Source organism: Neophocaena asiaeorientalis, unplaced genomic scaffold (genome assembly GCF_003031525.2).
Source record: "Neophocaena asiaeorientalis asiaeorientalis breed wild unplaced genomic scaffold, Neophocaena_asiaeorientalis_V1.1 scaffold249, whole genome shotgun sequence".
Classification (NCBI taxonomy): Eukaryota; Metazoa; Chordata; class Mammalia; order Artiodactyla; family Phocoenidae; genus Neophocaena; species Neophocaena asiaeorientalis.
The window spans coordinates 9,624,113-9,645,894 of NW_020172625.1; the positions used below are offsets into that span (position 1 = coordinate 9,624,113).

Genomic DNA, 21,782 nt, shown 5'->3' on the forward strand with positions numbered 1-21,782 from the left:
AAAAAAAAAAAAAAAAAAAAAGGGACATCCCTGGTGCCACAGTGGTTAAGAATCCGCCTGCCAATGCAGGGAACCTGGGTTCAAGCCCTGGTCCAGGAAGATCCCACATGCTCGGGAGCAACTAAGCCCATGTGCCACAACTACTGAGCCTGCACTCTAGAGCCCATGAGACACAACTACTGAGCCCACGTGCCGTAAGTACTGAAGCCTGCGTGCCTAGAGCCCATGCTCCACAACAAGAGAAGCCATCGCAACGAGAAGCCCGTGCACCGCAACGAAGAGTAGCCCCCGCTTGTCCCAACTAGAGAAAAGCCCGCACGCAGCAACAAAGACCCAATGCAGCCAAAAATAAATAAATAAATACATATATTTTAAAAAAAGAAACATCACCTCACACCAGTCAGTATGGCCATCATCAGAAAGTCAACAAACAATAAATGCTGGAGAGGGTGTGGAAAAAAGGGAACCCTTTTGCACTGTTGGTGGGAATGTAAATTGGTACAGCCACTATGGAGAACAGTACGGAGGTTCCTTAAGAAACTAAAATTAGAGCTATCATATGATTCAGCGATCCCACTTCTGGGCATATATCCAGAGGAAACCATGGTTCGAAAGGATACATGCACCCCAATGTTCACTGCAGCACTACTTACAATAGCCAAGACATGGAAGCAACCTAAATGTCCATCAACAGATGAATGGATAAAGAAGATGTGGTACATATATACAATGGAATATTACTCAGCCATTAAAAAGAATGAAATAATGCCATTTGCAGCAACATGGATGGACCTGGAGATTATCATACTAAGTGAAGTTAGTCAGACAGAGAAAGACAAATATATGATACGGCTTTATGTGGAATCTAAAAAAATTGATACATATGAACTTATTTACAAAACAGAAACAGACTTACAGACTTAGAGAATGAATTTATGGTTACCAAGGGAGAAGGACATAACCGAATCACTTTTGCAGTATACCTGAAACTATCACAGCACTGTTAATCAACTATACTCCAATATAAATTAAAAATTAAAAAAACGAAAAAATCAATAAAGCAAATAGGGCAAAATGTGAATAATTATTGTAAATCTGGGTAAAAGGTATATAGGAGCATATGTATGACTCTTGCAACTTTTCTATAAGTTTGAAGTTATATCAAAATAAGTTATTAAAAAGAATGGAGTGGAGGTATAATGAAACAATATTGGCCATAAGTCAATGTATCAATGATACTAGTATGCAGAATTCATTTAAGTTTTAAAAATCTATTGTTTTAGTGGCTACACTAAATAAAATTGATTTATACAATGAGAAAGTAATTTCCTTTTCAATTCCCTTTCAATATTTCTAATTATACCAATGAGTAAGTTACATACGGTGTCATCATGTCTTTAACTCCTTATTACCTCCTTTTAAAAAAATCATATCATCTGCTTTCGAGAAGCAACAGTACAGATCTAGGATTTACTAACACTGCTTTTACTGTCTTTACTGTAATGTAAATTATTTGTTTTTCTAATTTGGTAATGACATTATACTTCCTTTCAGAATATTTCATTTCAGTAACAAGAAGTGAAGTGATTTAAAGAAAAATTTTAAATAATAGTATAGTTAGTACCCAGATATGGCAAAAAATTGTGATGGTAGTACACGGTAGTATGCAGAAATGGCAAACACCATGAAGAAGGTTTGTAAGTTACTGAAGGATGGGAAATGGTACTCTAGTAGATATAATTACAGGAGGAGGTTATATACAATATATTTCAAAATTTTAAATATACATACAAAAAGTGATACATGTAAGAGGAAGTTCTAGTCCTAATGATGAGCCCCTATGGAAAGTTGTCACAGTACAAGAAAAAAAAAAAAAAAGGTCAAATTTCCAGGAACCTGTCATATTATTAATATATGGTTCAAATTCTTAGCACAGGGGAAGAAGCATGAGTTTTTGAGGCAAATCCAGTTACTCAGTGTAGGCTAAGCTGGCCATTTGCAAAATAGAAATCATCTAATTACACCTGACTCCAGACCCTTCACACTGTGTCATGTCTCACAGACTTGTAATCCAAGTAATCTACTTCTTCAGTGACATCAGTTCAAGAACTCACTGTTTAGGCTTAAATAGTTCTAAATAACACAAATGCTTAATTTTTTGGAGACCATTTTATAATTCTGTAGATTCAACTTTTTTATCCAGTCATCTTTTATTCACATTCCCTGTCAACTCCAAACCAGAAGGAGGGCAATACGTAAAAGCCAAAGAAAGTAAAGATTCTTTCCAATCACTTGTGTACCAGAGAAATAGAGGACTACTTAAGCCGATTCATGGTCCTGTCCTCACTTAGACTTACTAGAAAAAGTTTAAACAAAACAAAATCTAAACCTCATCTTTCCAGGGCTTTTTAAAAAGTAGACGGCGTATTGCAAAAGGAAAAAGAAATCTCACTGGCAAGGATAGTAACATACATAGCTAACAATATGTATTATACAGATATATAACAATATATAATAAAAACAATAGTACCCAACAAACTGTTCTAAACTTTTTCATTTAAAAAATTATTTAATCATCACAACCATCTTTTGAAGTAGATATTATCTCCACTTTATAGTGAAGAAATTAAGACACAGAACATTTAGTCAACTTGCTGAAATCAGCAGTAAAGTCGGAATTCAAAGCCTGGTAGCCTATCTGTAGAGTCTCTACTCTTAACTAAGCCATGATGTCTTCCAGTGGCTTATATTCTTGGTCAGTAGTGTTTTTCTAGTCAGATACAGAATTCTCATTCTTTTTAAAGTTTTTTATTTATAATGAGCAACAACATTATATTCCCCACAAAGAAAAACGGAGTTCATTCCAATACATTTCCTAAAAGGATGTCCAAGACCAAAGTCTCATCATTATGATGTTTCTCTTAAAACAATGTGACAATTACTCTTCATATTAATTCCCAATGGTAATTTCAAAAAATGTTAAAGATGGAATTATGGGCTGTTGTTCCTCTTATAAAACTAATTCAATCCTCAGTGGTATAGACAAAAGAAATTAGCAAATTTGAATAATTTTACACAAGAGTTACTGATGGTAAAATAGGTCATTATCATTTTTTGCTCTAGGTTGAGGTTGAAAACTCAAGCACTGGAAGCTAAGTGTGAAGTGAATTAAAATATTACAGTACTTGCCTCTTTGAGGAAAACCTCCATATCTTCTTGACTTTCAAACACAAAAGCTCTCAAGTCATTTGATGGAATATGATTTTCAATATATTTGGCATTTTTGTTATCTTTCATATTGATCTAAACAAAACAAAAAGAAAAGTTGATTTTCATGAAACCCAAACTGACTACTAGAACATAATTATACTTAACTTAGATTTATTTAATTAGGTTAAATAAATCGAGAAAAAAGTGACCAAAAAAGAACAGTTTGGTATTGAAGAGTCAACATTTTTAAACATCTATTTAATTTACTGTCCAAGACATAGTAAAACAAAAGCCAAGACTTTAACAGCACCTAACGCATATTGATTTTGATACCATCTAAGAAATAAAAAGTTCCCTTCTGGCCAACTCACTGAAAACATTTGAAATAGGGTTAGATTGTAACCTGAGTATAAACATTTCTCATCTGTCCCCAAACTTTTAATATTTTTCTTCTTAATCTTTAAGAGGAATTCATGCTATCCATGGCAAAAACTAATTAGTATAAAAATACAAAGGCCTAAATAAAATTTTATGAAACTAATGAAAAAACTTGCTATGGATTAATTATAACTATTGGTGCTTTCAAGAGAAACCCTAGGTTTGTACTACCAGAGCATAAACTTAATTACTTACTCAAAAAATACTAACTAATTAGACATTTTTGCACTTGAGGCTCAGTGCTATGGAAGATACTAAGATAGTTCAGGATCTAGGGCTCTGGGATCAGACAGATGTCACCTCCATTCCTATGTATGACCTTAATCAAGTACCACCTAAATCTCTGAGAGCTTTAGTTACTTCATCCTAAAATGGGTAGAGTACAACAGTCTATATCTCAAGGGACTAAATGTGGATTAAAAGAAATAATACCAAAAAAAATTAGTAGACTGCTTGTCACATAAATGTTAGTATTATTTTAAATTACAGAATATTGATCAGTATAGAAAGATGGGAAAACTAAAAACCAAGCAAACAAATGAAAAAATCAAAGCCGTATAAAATACCATCACCCAGACATAAACACTACAAACATTAGATGTCTACTGTTTCACTTTTTTTTTTTTGCATTACGCGGGCCTCTCACTGTTGTGGCCTCTCCCGTTGCAGAGCACAGACTCCCAACACGCAGGCTCAGCGGCCATGGCTCACGGGCCCAGCCACTCCACGGCATGTGGGATCCTCCCGGACCGGGGCACGAACCTGTGTCCCCTGCATCAGCAGGCGGACTCTCAACCACTGCGCCACCAGGGAAGCCCCTGTTTCACAATTTTTTTGGTACCAAGTTATTGGGTTGGCCAGAAAGTTCATTTGGTTTTTCCAAAAGATGGCTCTAGTGCTTAGTTGTCTTTAACTTTGTTCAAAACAACTTTGTTAGACTATATTGTGACAGCTGTCATATCAGCGTGTATTTAAAAAAAAAATCAAAATTGGTGAATTTTTGTGTAGCCATTTTAATACTGAAGATGGAAGAAAAAAGCAACATTTTCGGCATATTATTCTTTATTATTTTAAGAAAGGTAAAAACGCAACTGAAATGCAAAAAAAAGATTTGTGCAGCATATGGAGAAGATGCTGTGACTGACTGAATGTGTCAAAAGTGGTGTGCGAAGTTTCGTGCTGGAGATTTCTCGCTGGACAATGCTCCACAGTCGGGTAGACCAGTTGAAGTTGACAGCTATCAAATCGAGACATTAATTGAGAACAACTGACTTTATACCAAGCAGGAGATAGCCGACATACTCATAGTATCCAAATCAAGTGTTGAAAATCATTTGCATCAGCTTGGTTATGTTACTTGCTTTGATGTTTGGGTTCCACATAAGTTAAGTGAAAAAAACCTTCTTGACCGTATTTCTGAATGTGATTCTCTACTTAAACGTGATGAAAACGTTCTGTTTTTTAAAAAAATTGTGATAGGCCATGAAAAGTGGATACTGTACAATAATGTGGAACAGGAGAGACTGTGGGGCAAGTGAAATGAACCACCACCAACCACACGAAAGGCCGGTCTTCATCCAAAGAAGGTGATGTTGTGTATATGGTGGGATTGGAAGGGAGTCCTCTATTATGAGCTCCTTCCGGAAAACCACACGATTAATTCCAACAAGTACTGCCCCGAATTCAACCAACTGAAAGTGGCACTTGGCGAAAAGCGTCCGGAGTTAGTCAACAGAAAATGCATAATCTTCCATCAGGATAATGCAAGATGGCATGTTTCTTTGATGACCAGGCAAAAATGCTTATTGCTTGGCTGGGAAGTTCTGATTCATCTGCCATATTCACCAGACATTGCACCTTTGGATTTCCATTTATTTCAGTCTTTACAAAATTCTCTTAATGGAAAAATTTTCAATTCCCTAGGAGACTGTAAAAGGCACCTGGAACAGTTCTTTGCTCAAAAAGATAGAAAGTTTTGGGAAGATGGAATTATGAAGTCGCCTGAAAAATGATAAAAGGTAGTGGAACAAAAGGGTGAATACATTGTTCAATAATGTTATTGGTGAAAATGAAAAATGTGTTTTTACTTAAAACCCAAAGGAACTTTTTGGCCAACTCAATACTTTGTTGTAAGGAATGGTACAAATGAAAAAAAATATAAAGTGGGTGTTTGCTACAACTTACAGAAAGGGTAAAGTAATCCCAATATCACCATAGGAAGTCATCTTTTTTTATAGTTATGGATAAGCCAGCATAGGACTTAGCTCTCATTATCACTCTTCCCCAGGGTGCATTTATCAGAGACATTCTGCCATATCAGATTCTGGGGCCCATATCTTGTATAAGTTGGTTACACAGTCATCTATTTTTTTGATGAATTTCACCTGCTCGTTTAGGTAATGAGTCTCAGAGAAGTCACAGAAGTAGGGGTCATTTTTGTCATTGGTCAGTTTGTGCATTTACAGTAGTGACTGATTCACAATTTTTTCCAAGAGTAACACACACTCCATTGCATTCATTGTCTGGTTTCCTGATATCCTGAAGGAAGATATGGCCCCTTGTTGGTTCTGAACCTTCATCAGCTTCTTAGTGAGCTCCTTCTCCTCAAGAGATTGATGAAGAAAATATCTGGCAAAGTTCTTCAGAGCCACATCTTTACAAAGTAGTAAGACATGGACAGGTAGACATAGGAGGTGTCGCTTTCCAAGATGTTCTGGTGGTTGATGGCAGACTCCTGTTTCACAATTTTTAAAAATGAAATCTTTCTATATACCCTATCCTGTAATCTGTTTTATAAGTCATTAACATACCATAAGTGTCCCTTTATATTAGTAAATAGAGACCTATGGCAACATTTTAAAGGCCTATGGAGGTGGTACAATGCATTTCAACTAGATTTTGAAGGGTTAGGTAAGTGTATGGGCAGGATACAGTTGGAAGAAGGTGGTAGTAAAAGTAAAAGGTTGTTCCAGGAAGGGTAAGATAACAGAGTATCTCCCTTTATCTCAGACTCAAATGTAATTTAAAAAGTAAATATATGCCAGCTAGTAATCTGACTTGGTGATAGGCTACTATCAGGAAATCAAGTGACAAGAGGATGACAAATCTAATAAAGTCCAGAGGTATTGTTTTGAGGTTGGCATTTTAATAAGAATCTGTTGAAAATTACACTTGCATTCTAATTTATAATACTAAGGGTCACAGTATTTCTTCTTGTGTTTTCTTTCAATCCTTACTGGATTAATCAAAACAGTAATGTCTGCATCCAAATTAGGTATTCCCTTCTTGATCGAGCAAAAATATTCTAATGATTCATACCTGAGCAAGAAGAGAATACAGTATTATGCACACTAATTTTGCTAATATAATGCAAACTATATGAAATGACTTTGAATAAAGCATAATATAAACAGGAGTTACAGAATATAGAACTTTTCATGAATCCTACAAGGATCTACAGTGAATTCTTTCCAAAAAAAAAAAATCATCTAGCAAAAATAATCCTTTTATCATTTTGAAGTTTTAAGTGTGTGTGTGTGTGTGTGTGTATAAAACATGTCATTAGCAAAGAATGTGGGTTTTACTTTTTCATTCCTTCTCATGGCCCAACTTACCATTTAAAATATTTTAGATGGAAATTTTCCTAGTAAATCCACACCCGCATTTCATTAAATGATTTACTAAACACAGCTTGCCCTATTCTTGATGACTCATGATCATTAATAAGACTTATCAAATGTTTATAAGGTCAATAAATTGTTGGTTTCATTCTCAGAATCCTCAGAATGCTTTATTTTTGTAGCAGATGATTTTGTTGTCTATCCTGTCAGGTGTTCCATATCAACTGTATTTATTTATAGCAGTTTTCTATCCCTTTGGCAGCATTTAATATATTGCCTGTTATAACCGAAGAATAGCAATTGCCAGAAGGAAACCAGCTAACCAAGTTTACACATGATTCTTGGTCAATAAGTTGCCAGTTTCATATTTCTATCAAGAAAAAGTTCACAGGTTTATTATCAAGGACGCTTTAAAAAGCTCATGTATGGATTCAGCAGCATACTAGATGCCACAAGTCTACTAATGGAAAAGCAGGGTGTTAAGAAGACTATGAATTCTTAAAACAACAAAACCTACAATGATTACAATAATAAAACTAACAGATACTACTAAGATGAACAAATTTCTTACCGTGAGCATTATGGGTTCACAGACTCTTTGCTTAAATTTGTCTCTGTTATTTCTCAGCCATAAAACAGCATCATATGTATCACGGTATCTCTGTCTCAGCTTATCTTCCTTTTGATTCATAAGGTTGTCAAAACGCACAATATGATCATCCACACCTAAAATTGGAAAATAAAGCATTATTCCTCTGAAAACTTTAATTAGCGAAATAATCTATTAATAACATAAAAGAGTATCTTAGATCTAAAGGTTAAAACACCACTCAGCAAGTACCCAACACAGTGAAAAAGACCCACCCTGGACAAATCATTCTTAAGTTTCTAAACACCTGGGATAAAAGATGATCTTTAAACTACCAAAAATAAATAGGTCACATACAAAATAATGAGAAAACACTAGATTTCCTATCAAAAGACAATGGCAATAGGCCTTCAGGATTCTGAAAGAAAAATTATTTTCAAGCTAGATTTTTATAACACAAAAATAAAAAAGGGGATAATGAAGTAAAGATTTTTCAGGGATGCAAAGACTCAAATTAATTCCCAAATATCTCTTCTTAGGAGGTTATGTGAAGATGTACTCTTACAAAACAAGGAAGTAATTTAAGAAAAATGAAGACACAGAATTCAGGAATAGCTTTTTATTCAACACAGAAGAGGTGTGAGACAAGTCCTAGGTAACAGCCATAAGGAGACCTTGAGAACAATCAGTTTAGATGGGAGGAGGATGGAAGGTCTCAGAACTCAAGAGAATGCCTGATAATTTTTTTCCCCATTTAAGGAAATGCTAAAGTAAATGGTGTTTCTAAAAAATGGTAAATTAAAATCCTAAAAAAAAATTATCAATGAACAGAAATTAGATCATAATGCACTACTTGGCTCTGCTGTGAGCAAGTTTTATTGTTGTAATAACAAAAATAATACTTAATATTTCTAGCTAGTAGAATCAACCCATAAACAGACCATATAAAACTTAATTATGGTTCTCAATAAAGTATGTTTTCAGCCTTTAAACTATAAAAACCAGAGTACATATTAAAGAATTAAAGGGAGGAAAGTAAAAAGAAAGGCTAGGAGTATCAGTATTTTTAGCTTATAAATGTGCATTCAAGCATTATCAACAAATATTAAATGACAAAAAAAGAATATTATTAGTAATAAATAAATATTAATAAATGTTAATGATTACTAATATTAATATAAGAATCCCATTTGGGGAATTACAATAATAGGTAGGGGAGGTGTCATGAGTTGAAATCCACATCTGAAGCAACAAAATATTAAAAGATGATATCTAAAGTTGATTAGCCAAGACATGGTAAAATAAAAATATGATTAAGATATATGAAAGACTATTAGAAAAAATTACTGAAATAGTTAAGAGTGCTTACTCTTGATAGTGGGTCTGGAAGTTGGAAAGGCACTGGGCCACCCTTCTTGTCTAGTGTTATTATTTTTTTTAAACCATACACCTAGCATTTTGCTAAACATATAAACAAATTTTTTTACTAACTGACCTTAGTCATATATACTGAGCTGACAGAATGTAAGATCTCCTCTAACTGAATAATGCTATAGATCTAGCCACACGGTCTATAGCAAAGAAAAAAAAAGATGAAATTGGACAGGCTTCAAGGAGCAAAGCTAATGGAAGATTATGAAGGCTAGAATGAAGCGATTAAATTTGACCTGAGAAAAAAACAGAAAAGTGAATGACTGTAAAGAAAATAAAGCAAAGTATTTTTAGAGAATTAAATCAACTGCCATAATCTGACATAAGACAATGGTCTGCTGCAGCAAATCATTACACAATAGATATAGGTAATTAAGACACTAAAATGGAAGAACTGAACTGAGCTTCCTCAACAAGCAGACATGAACACTTAGAGACATGATCAGGGGAAGAAGAAAGCCCATCAACAGAGACATATCTCCATTTTATAAACATGTCCTCACTGTAAGTTTAAAAAAACTTACTCTTCTTCTCCTTCTCTAGAGTTTCCCTCTCTCTACGCTTATCAATTATCTCGCCTTCACATAATGCCTTTTCATCTTGAACTCGTCTCAGATCATTTGTAATGGCATCAATTTGGGGTTGAAGGTTCTCACAGTTTTCTGTGGTCTTCAGTTCATTTTGCAAATCTTCTATCATTTTGCGGGTATTACTTATTCTCCTCTGTCGATCATGCTCTTCATTTTGTTTTACTGTTAAAGCCTGCTGAAGCTCCTCAATCTAATAAAACAAAAGCAGGTTAGCACTGGAGATTGTTTTTTCTCCTGGTTATTAGGCTTTTATAGTAAAACAGTTTTAAAAATGCAAACAGCCTAAGAACATGGGTTTTTTTCTCACTAAAAGGTATCCTATTAGAATTAAACTGTTACTCCTACCAGACCACCTGTCTCTTTATTTGTTCAGCAATACATTCCAAGTACCTAGGGCAGTGGTTAGCATATAGTTAGCATTCAGTAAATATTTGCTAAATAAACGAAATATTTATAAAGCCAATCAGCAGATTTCTAAATATTTATAGGAAGATTTCACATACTATACATCATAAAACTGAAAACAGTCACATGGTATACCACAGACTTTCAATAAACCAGCAATAGAAATGATGGTGAAGATTATGTCACCCTACTAGTTTAAAACCACAATAAACTATTTTCCTTCCATTAAATTATTTTCTACTAGCACTTCAAATTAGTATTTTGAGATTTTAATCCTCAATCTGTATGTTTATATTCAGGGTAAGTCATTAAAAAAAACCAGATCATGCAACTTACCAGTGGAATTTTTATCAAAACCATACATGGTCTACCTAAGACAGAGTTATGATTTTCTTCAAGACACAGATGCATACACCCAATGTATTTTTTGCAAAAATAGAATTTTGTGTTAAATTAGATAAGGTTAACATATCATATAATTTGCTTATTAGTTACCTTTCTTTCCAAGTCAAATTTACTCCCTCTTCCTCCCCATTATAAATGTATATATTTATGACATATTCAATATAGAAAATATGGAAAATATAGAAACTTAAAACAAATAAAAAACACCTAAAATCTTAAGGTCCTTAAACATTTACATTTTAATGCCAGCCTATATCCATCAATAGAGCATATACGTTTTAGCAAATGGCATTACTAAAAATTTATCGAGAGCAGTTTCTCATTACTTCCATGTCCTTGCAAAACAAAAATTTAATACCTGCATAATGTTCTTTTATATAGATATACCACATTTTATCCCATTCCCTACGGTTGGAAATTTGGGTTATAATCAATTTTCTTTTCTAAAAGTTTAGCCTTGACAGTGTCAAGATAATGAACTGAATACATGCCAAAATCTCCTCTCCTATAACAAACATGCAGAAGTGAAAGATAAAATATTATGTTTGAAAAAATTAACACTGTGTGTGTGTGTGACTGCAAATTAACAATGTTCAATGGGCCCAAAAGAAGCAGACAAGAAGCCACAGTGTTCAGCCAGGAAACCCATGGAGTCCAAGGCTTTTAGAAGAATAAACTGGCATGTCATGGGAGACAGAGAATTAAGAATCACCAAACACATGAGGAAGTCCAAGTCCATCAAAAAGGGACAAGAAATTTAACAAATATAACCTCTACAATCCCAGAAAAATAGAGACCACCAAGCTACCAAAAATCACTGGGCTGCTGAATAAATTTTATACCAAGAGGTCTTTGTCTGACATTGACCTCAAAAACTGAAAAGCAGCTTGATGGTCCCATGTCCTAGCTAAATTTTCTGAGTTCTAACTTTAACTCATTTGCCACCTTCATCTAAAAAACTACCATAACTAACTAATTCCATCACACCCATGTTTAGCTCAGGCACAGTAAGTCCAAGCCTCCTGGATCATGCATATTCGCTAGGATACCATCCCCATTACTGCTATCTTCAATTTCTCTGAATGTTCTCTCTTCTTGTTCTAGCTAAAACTTGGCTATTCCTGGAAGATACTTCTCCCTAGAGACCTTTCAAATGGTGACCTTTTCCTCCCATAATTCTTCAGAGTACTTCAGGACTCAGAAGTGGGGAGGGTGTCCTTATCAATCTCCACTGTACTACTTCCTCCGTTAATTGAGCCCCACTTCAGATCTTTGAAGTTCATATGATCAGACTTTAACACCCATTATCTTTGCTATCTTAACTACCCCCCTCAAAGTCTTTCCTCACCCTCTTCATTCACTGATGCCTTTAGCACCTGACTCACTGTCTTTCTCTCCATCATTATGCTGGCCATAATGGAACTCCAACATACATACAGAAAATCAGTCTAACTCTTTGGCCTCTGTGCTCCTTGACTTCTTCAACTGTCTTTTCCTAAACACCACCTCAGCCACCTTCTCCTACAGTTATATTAGATTATATCTATAGTCATATCTCTGACTAGATCATGTAGATCACCAAAAACCATACCACCTCTGAAAACTATTTCCACAATCCTACTCTTTGATCACCATCTCCTTTCCTTACATTTTCACTCACTATGGTCTTCCTACTGCAACTATCCTTTGACTGCACAGGGTCCTGTAATCCACTGACCCTACTATCTTTTCACAATCCACCATCCCCCTCATTCCTTTCCTTAACTGGCTGAGGTTCCACAACTCTAGAATCACTCCCTTGCAAAAGCCTCTTGACCCTCCACCATTCCTATCTCACATTAACAAGGAAAAAGCTTAGTCCTTATTAAACCTAAATAAATACGTTCTATTTATCTGTGTCTAAACAACTAAATTGGAGAAACTCTTGAAAACAGGTCTTACTTCAAATTTATGGCCACAAAACTTAAAGAGGCACTCAGAACTCTCAGAAAAACCTACTACATTTTTCTAATAAATGTATGTTCTCATTCTGAGATGAATTCACATCTTTTCCTCCTTCCTCAATCTTATATTGCTAAAGGCTCTCTACTCACCCAGCTAATGACCCTGTCTCATATTTCATTAACAGCAGTGTTAAAGTCAGAGTACTCTGATCAGAGTACTTCTCCTCCTTTCAAAACCATCAACCTACCTCCATCTGTACTCACTCTGCTTTATCTTATACAATGTAAGGAGAGTTCTTATAGCTACCTAAATCTACCCCTCCAGGGCTAGTCCAAGCAGTGTTTCTCAAATTATTTATGGTGAAGAATCATTAAAATAATTCTAAGTAATCACAAGTCAACTTTTATCAAATACAGCTACAAAAAATTGCTAATAATCACTTTGGTCAATTAGCAATAATCAATTGCTAATAAAACAGTTTGGCAAGTCCTTCAAAAGTTATATGTACACTTATGATAGTCACTTCTAGGAAATTATCCAAAAGAAATGAGAGCATATGTTATATTACATAAGAACTTGTACAAGAATACTCATGGCATTTTTTGGTAATAGCCCTAAATCAGAAACAACCTAAATGTCCATCAACAGATGAATGGATAAACAAACTATGATCTCAAGAAAGTTGGAAAAAAAAAAAAATCAAAGTGAACAAAGATAAAAATACAACATATCCGAATTTGCAGGACACAGGTAAAGGCAGTGATGAGAGGAAAACTTATAGCATTAAGTGCATACACACAAGAAAAGAGGAAAAGTCTCAAATCAATAATCTGAGCAGAACCTGGAAAAAGAGCAAAACAAACCCACATCAAGCAGCAGAAAGGAAGTAATAAAAATATGAACAACTTTAATGAAATTAGAAAAATAACAGAGAAAAGCCAATGAAACAAAGAGCTAGTTCTTTGTAAAAAACAATAAAATTAACACACCTCTAGCAAGAATGATCCCCACCCTCATACCCTACCAAAAAAAAAAGACAAAGTAGACACAAATTACCAACATCAGGAATGAAACAGGGTTAACATTATCACTACAGAATCTACTGACATCCAAAGGATAATAAGAGAATTTATGCACACATAAATTTAACAATTTAGACAAAATGGACCAATTCCTAAAAAAACCCACTAATTACCACAACTCAACCAATACGAAATAGATTATTTGAATTGCCCTGTAACTATTAAGTAAACTGAATTCATAATTTTAAAACTCCAAAAACAAATCTCCAGACCATGAGAGTGTTATTTGAGAATTATTCAGAATATATAAAGAAGAATTAACACAAATTCTACACAATCTCTTCCAAAACTGAGAATAGGAGGGAACACTTCCCAGTTCATTTTAAGAAGCTAGTTATTATCTTGATACCAAAAGCAGGCAAGTATGAAAAGAAAACCACAGAATATTGCTTCTGAAGATAGACACAAAAATCCTTTAAATGTTTGCTAACAGAATTCAACAATACGGAAAAGGAGTTATAAATTTATACAGCATTAACCAAGCAGGGTTTATTTCAGAAATGCAAGGTTGATTTGATATTCAAAAATCAATGTAATCCATCATCTTCACAAGCTAAAAATGAACATGTGCATGATCGTATCAATAGATATGCAGAAAATGCATCTGACAAAATCCAACACTCACTCATAATATTCTCAGAAACACAGGAATAGAGAACTTCCTGATCTATAAAAAACCCTACAGCTAACATTATACTTGATAGTGAAAAAATGAATGCTTTCCTCCTAAGACCAGGAACAAGGCAAGGATGTCCACTCTAACCATTCTTATTCAACACAGTGCTGGAACTTCTAGCCAGTGCAATAGGCAAGAAAGGAAATAAAGGGCATAAAAATCAGAATGGAAGAAATAAAGCTGTCTCCATCTGTAGATGACATGACTGCTTATAAAGAAACACCCCAAGTAAACCATTAAAAAAATATGGAACAGAGAAAAAGAAAAATCAAAAGAAAAACTTGGGTATAATCCAACAAAACATAGAGAACTTATATGCTGAAAACTACAAAATACTGATGGAAAAAAATCAAAGATCTAAATAAATGGAGACATACCGTGTTCACAGTTTGGAAGATTCAACATAGTAAAGATTTCAATTCTCCCCAAATTGACATATGTTTAATGCAAGTCCCATTAAAATCCTAGCAACATTTTCTGTAGATATAGAAAAGATTTGGCTGTCAACAGGAATGGCAAAGGAACTCTGAAAATCCTCTCCTCCAGAAAAGTAGTGAAAACATTGACAAAAATTATCAAAATTAACTCTTTCAGAACTCTGGAATTTAACCAAAGGCTTTTCAACAAGCCAGAGAGCATTTACTCAAGAAAAATGCTCGAATCTTGGTAAAAACAACAAGCTTTGTGGTGTTTTGAACATGCCCTATTCCTATTCCCCTCTCCTCAGTTCCTTGGCAGCCTTGAAAACCAACAGCCCACAGTCATAGTGAAATCAGCAGCCTAGGAGCTACGGGAGAGATCACAAAGCTAGAGAACTTTCACATTCTCAATCTCAGAGAACTATCATTATCTGATCTGTCTGGCAGTTTCCAGGAAAACCTTACTTGCAAAGTTTATCTCCATTTGACCTGACTCCATAGCTTGCACACTGCAAAAGACCCTTTTCCTTGGAGGAAGCTACCAAAAACAATCAGTGGCAATTGTTTAACAACAGAGCTGCCTGGTGTGAGATAACAGTGTGGCAAACAATAAGCTAACCAAAAAATTTAAAAGCAAAAGCTGGAGAATACGATGCCCATAGGAAGTTTTGGTAGCTCCTGGGAATCTAGAAGGTCATATGCATGCTTGAATTAGGACTGTGCATGCCCAAGGCTGTATGCATGCCCTAGAAGAGCTGAGGAGGCCCTCATCTCTCACAACATTCTGTGCAAATAGGAAGTGAAAGCTGAAACAGAGTTGTAAACTAGCAGTGGAACTTAACCAACACTTTCAACAATTCAGGAAGTATTTGAGGACAGAATCTTGGTGGAAAGTGAAAACAATGCCTGGCTGAGTGGTGAAGGTGTGAACCGACATGCATTCAGAGACCCTCAACAAACACTGGGAGATATACTAGATTGGGAGACATTATAGTCATTTGAGAAAATACCTGTCCAATAATTAGCTGACCATTAACTAACTGAGCAGAGACTTCAGTAGTCACATATGACAAAGAAAACAGAATTCACAGAGTTAGGAAAGTAATTAAAAAAAAACAAACAGTAACAACATCATCAGCAAACAAAAATAACACAAGCCTGGGTTAAAGGGGGACAACTGATTTCAGAGTTGCCACATCCGGCTATTTAAACTTTATAGTTTCAACAAAAAATTAAAACACAGTCAACAAAACAAGAAAGTATAACCCATACACAGGAAAAAACAGCAGTCAACAAAAAATGTCCCTGAGGAAGCCCAGAAACAGTTACAAAATAATGACTTTAAGACAGCTATTTTAAATATGTTCAATGAACTAAAGGAAAACATGTCTAAGGAAAAGAAAGTAAGAGAACAGTGTCTTATTGAATAGAGAATATCAATAAAGAGAGAAATTATAAAAAAAGAGTCAAGTAGAAATCCTCAGTTGAAAAGTTCAGTAACTGAAATAAAAGATTCACTAGTGGAGCTCAATGGCAGATTTGAACATGCAAAGCAAAGATTAAGTGAGCTTGAAGATAAGTCAATTGAAAGTATTCAGTCTGAGGAACAGAAAAAAAGAAAAAGAAATAGAATGTAGGACACCATTAAATATATCAAAATATGTGTAACAGGAGTCTCAGAAGGAGAGAAAAAAAAGAAAGCAGGAAGAATATCTGAAGAATAATGACCCTAAGCTTCCCAATTGTGATGAAGAACATTAATCTACACATCCAAGAAGCTCCATTAATTCCAAGCAGGATAAACCAAAGGTGACTCACATCTAGAAATTACATAGTTAACTGCTGAAAAGAAAAGGAGAGAATTTTGAAAGCAAGAAAGAAGTAACTCATCATGTACAAGGGATCCTCAATAAGATTAATACCTGATTCCGCGTCAAAAACCATGGAGGTCAGAAGGCAGTGGATGTTATATTCAAAGTACTGAAAGAAAACCAAGAATTCTATACCCAGCAAAACTATCCCTCCAAAAGAAAGAAAACTTAAGACATTCTCAGATAAACAAATATTGGTAGAATTCATCATTAGCAGACCTGCCCTACAAGAAATACTAATGCAAGTCTTTCAGAATGAAATGAAAGGACACTAGACAGTAACTTGAAACTACACAAAGAAATAAAGAGCACCAGTAAAGGTAACTACATATGTAAATAAGAGACAGTAAAAATGTATCTGTTGTTTGTAACTCTTCTTTTCTCCTATCTGATATAAAAGACAACTGTTGTGGTATAATAAAAAATATATATTTGGTTTTTTGTCCCCAGTTCCTGGCTCAGAGGTCTTAAAAACCTTAGAATTTCCTGAGTGACAGAAGTGTCTTTTGTTATTCACACTAAGTCCCTTTTGCAGATACCTGATTTTATGCTAATAAGACGACTCTTGGCAGGGTCCCTATACAGCTTCAGAATAGAGACTGATTACCAGAAGAACCAACCACATAATTAAGGGGTTGGAGCTTTCAGCCTCACCCCCTGCCCTCAAGGAGTAGAGAGAGGCTGGAGATTGACCTCACTCACCAACAGCCAATAATTTAATCAATCATATCCAGGTAATGAAACTCAATAAAACTCTTGAACAACATGGTTATGGAGCTTCTGGGTTAGTGAACATGTCCATATGCTGGGAAGATGGTGCACCCAGAATGGGATTAGAAACTCTGCACCACTCTAACCCCCCATACCTTGTGCTACGCACCTCTTTCATTTGGCTGTTCCTGAGTTGTATCCTTTATAATAAACAGGTAATTGTTAAGTGTAACATCTTCCTGTATTCTGTGAGTCGTTCTAGCAAATACTGAACCTGAAGTTGGCGGTGGAGCGGGGTTGTGGGAATCCCTGAATTTGTAGCAAAGTCAGAGAGAAGAGTAGGAAATCTGAGGTCTGGGGAATTGAGACTGGCATGTAAAGCCAGGACTATCTTGTGAGATTGAGCCATGAAATTGTAGAATCTGCTTTAATTCCAAGCAGTTAGTATCAGAACTGAATTGAACTTCAGGACACAAAGTTGGTGTCAGAGAATCATGCAATTATTGCCACAAAAATGAAACTATATAAATAATTATAAAACTACGTTGATAGGCTTATAATGATTAAAAATATAACTGGTATGACAATAACACAAAGGAAGGAGAAGGGAATGGAGCTATATGGGAACAAAGTTTGTATACTACTCAAGTTCATATTAATATGAAATAGATTATCATAAATTAAGATGTTATTTATAATTCTAAAGGCAGTCACTAAAACAATAGCTCAAAAAATACACAGCAAAAGAACAAGGGAATTAAAATGGTACAATAGAAAATATTTAACACAAGAGTAGCCCCTGCTCGCCGCAATTAGAGAAAGCCTACACACAGCAATGAAGACCCAACACAGCCAAAAATAAATAAATGCACAAATAAATAGAATATATGAAATACTGTTTCTCTATGGCTTAAAAACTTTCAAAGCCTTCTTATAGTTTCTCACTGCATTTACAATCAAATTCAAATTGCTTTCTTTTTTCTTCAAGGGTCTACCTAACATAGTCTCTGGCTACTTCTCATATCTGCTACTTTTCAGGAACAATACACTTGTCCCCTGGTATCCTCAGAGGGTTAGTTCCAGCACCTCTCCATTCCCCCCACCGTCTACAGCTACCAATATCCACAGATGCTCAAGTCTCTTACATAAAATAGCATAGTATTTGCATACAACCTACACACATCATTAGTATGGGATGCAAACGTACATCATTATTGTGGTTTTAAAGCTGTACGTAAGACATACTTTGTTTTTACTGTATGCTTTTACTGAGTGATCTATTCCCCATCCCAAAGCAAACATGAAAAAAAATTACATTAAATGTAAAAAATAAAAATAAAATCATCTCTAGTACAATGTAAATGCTATGTAAAAAGTTGCTGGTGTATAACAAATTCAAGTTTGGTTTTTGGAACTTTCTGGAATATTTTTTTTCCCAAATATTTTTGCTCAGTGGTTGGTTGAATCCACAAATGCAAAATCCATGGACATGGAGGGCCAACTACATTAGACCCAAGAAGACACTGAGGCAGACTGTCAAAGTGCTAAGGAAAAAAAAATTTGTAATTTAGAATCCAATATCCAGCCATATTAATATTCCATAGTGACTGCAAAGAAGATAGTTTGCAACATACAGGGACTCAGAAAGTTTATCACCCAAAGAACATCTCTAAAACACCTACAGAAGATAGCCAGTAAGAAAAAACCCCCCAAAATTCCTACCTCTTCAAAAGAAAGAATCATAAGAAGTGTAATATAAACAGAAACATGATCAAATAAGCCAATAAATATATTATTAAGTCTAAATAAATACAGATAGTAGAAAATAACATCTTAAATAACTGACAAGTAAAATTTCTGATGACACTGGCATGAAGAGGAGGAAAAAGAAATAAAAGCTTGCTAAGATTCTGATCTTAATTAAGTAGAATGAAAATACTGATTAACTTTTTTTATTAAGAAAAATATGTTATTTAAACTTTAAGAGTAATCAGTAGAATAGGCTTAGAATATATAACTTTAGGGAAAAAAATGGAAAAAGAAATCCTTGAGCAACAGAATGTAGAAAGGGGAATAGGAAGAATCAAACAAAAAGCATAGGAAGTAGAAAACAATGGTAAATGTGAACTGGTTAAACTCCTTTACTGTATGAAAAAGTGTCTCTCACACCAAACTGAAAAAATTACAAAGCAAAACCCAGTATATGTTATTTATAGCAGATAAAATAAAAACATGATGCAGAAAGAACAAACAATAAAGCTTTAAAATCTAGAAAGCAAGAACTAATACAATTACAAGGAAAAATAGACAAATCTACATTCACAGAAGGTACTGATACTTTAAAATGGATGTCATGTTGGTAAGAAAAAAAAATAAGTAGAACATTTGCATAGTTATAGTAAGCTTGATATATATATAGCTATATATCTATATTTATATGTATAAAAAAATCCCTGAAGACAGAATACATTCTTTATGAATGTATGAAGAACACATACAAAACCAAATATAAAAGTCCAAAAGAGGTTTCCAAAAATTCTAAAATAAAGTCATAAAGGCCACATTTATTAATCATAAAGCAATATAACTGGAACTACACATTTTTTAATAAGCTTAAAAATTCCATATCCAAGTAAATTGAAACAGTAAGAACTCCTATGTAAGCTTAAACAAAAACATTTAAATGAGAATTATAAAATCTTAAACAGAAAAGCAGTACATATCACACATATGAAATGTATAACCAAATGATAACCAGAAAAAAATTTATACCCTAAAATGTATTAAAAATTAAGAAAGGCTAAAAATTCAAGAACTTACAAAAGTGACAAACTGGCAATTATGATAAGGGAAAAAAAGAAAACATTGGTTTTAGGAGTACTAAACCACTTAAAAGGTTGGCATAACACTAAAAAAAACCAGTTAAGGATGGAATAAAATAAAATTTTAGGTCAATCTCAGATGGTGCAAAATAATCCTAAAAAGAAGATTTTCTATTTGAATCCAGGAACATATTAAAATACCAAGTAAGATTTATGACAAAATGCAAGGACGGTTCAATGTTAGACAACCTATCAACCTAGTATTCCCGTTTGGGGTTTTAAAGGTGAATCTTTGTGCCTTTTTCCTTCTAAACTCTAACAAAATAACAGAAACGGAGCAAAAAGGGCTCAATCTCACAAGGACAAAAGGAGTAAGGGAGGAGACATCAATAACTGGAGATTTCAATAAATACTCAGAAGAGTAAATGTAGTAGAGGGACAACTAATTTAGCAGCCTATTATAGGAACCACAGTGTAAAGGGTGAGTGAAAGAGAAAGAAACAAGAAAAGAACTGACTCTTCTTAAAAAAAAATATCCTGGAGACTCTTAGAACTAGGAAATGTCAAGTAAAAAGACATTACATATTAAGTAAGATTTTTATGGAAAATGTTATTTTACATTGGGGAAAGTAGAGTGTGGCACTGGGAGCTACTTCTGAGTTCTGCAAGTCGTTTAATTTTGTTGCGTCTCTATTTCTCTACCGGGTATTTGGATACAATGGTGACTGCCCTGCACATACTTTAGAGGGATTTAGAGAAAGGAGATTTTGCTATAAATACATTATTGTTGAGCCTTCCAAAGTAAATTAAAAAAAAAAAAAAAGAGAGAGAGAAAGACACACACACCCCACATAGAGAATTACCCCTACCAACCCTACACTACCCTCCTACCCCAATGCCTTCACACCACCTCTATGCACACACCTTGAGCACTAGCGCTAGCAAGCAAGCTTCTGTCATGAAAATGTGAGGTTTATTCTCTGGAGAAGTTAAATGAGAGAGGATTGGAACTTGAAGATAAAGGCATAGGAAAAGGGGTAAGGCTGAAAACTGAGAGATTAACGTCATGCTTTAAACACCAGGAATGCTTCAAGACATGCATCTATCCCTAAGAAAGGTAATACAAACTTTAGTTTCTGAATGGTCCTGGAGAACAGAACCCCAAATACATTTTGGGATCTGTTAGCTAAAAAGCCCACTTTCTTGCCCAATTATCCTAAAATAATTTTGTCATCAAGTCCCATCCATGCACAATGAATTTATAATCAGCTTTTTTAATACCCAACTCTTAATATAAACAAACAACAGAATAAATCCCTTATAATTTCTGCTGTTAAGATAACTAAATCCAACTTTACCATCACCCTATTAAATACATATCTATTGCACCCTATAATGCATATCTATGAGTAGTTTAGAGCCATTTTCCCCATTTATCTTCTGTGCAAGTGCTATACTTCCAAAGCTTAGTTCCCCTCACAGATTAAGATAAGAAATAGAGAATGAGGAGGATCTCAGACAATTCCCAAACAAGGTGTCTCATAATCTACACCTGAACACAAAAGTTAG

The 21,782-nt window shown here is 34.5% G+C and overlaps 1 protein-coding gene across 3 annotated transcripts in view; it reads right to left on the bottom strand.

Annotated features, from left to right (window-relative positions):
- Window positions 1-21,782, bottom strand: part of SMC5 (structural maintenance of chromosomes 5) — a 96,345-nt gene that overhangs the window by 36,224 nt on the left and 38,339 nt on the right. For 2 of the 3 annotated variants that reach the window (XM_024738956.1, XM_024738955.1), the window contains exons 9-11: window positions 9,813-10,068; window positions 7,840-7,994; window positions 3,190-3,303 (exon numbers count right to left, since the gene is read on the bottom strand). In XM_024738956.1, coding sequence (XP_024594724.1) covers window positions 3,190-3,303; window positions 7,840-7,994; window positions 9,813-10,068 — 525 coding nt within the window. The remainder of the gene's footprint in view (window positions 1-3,189; window positions 3,304-7,839; window positions 7,995-9,812; window positions 10,069-21,782) is intronic. The other variant, XM_024738957.1, reaches the window with a different exon arrangement.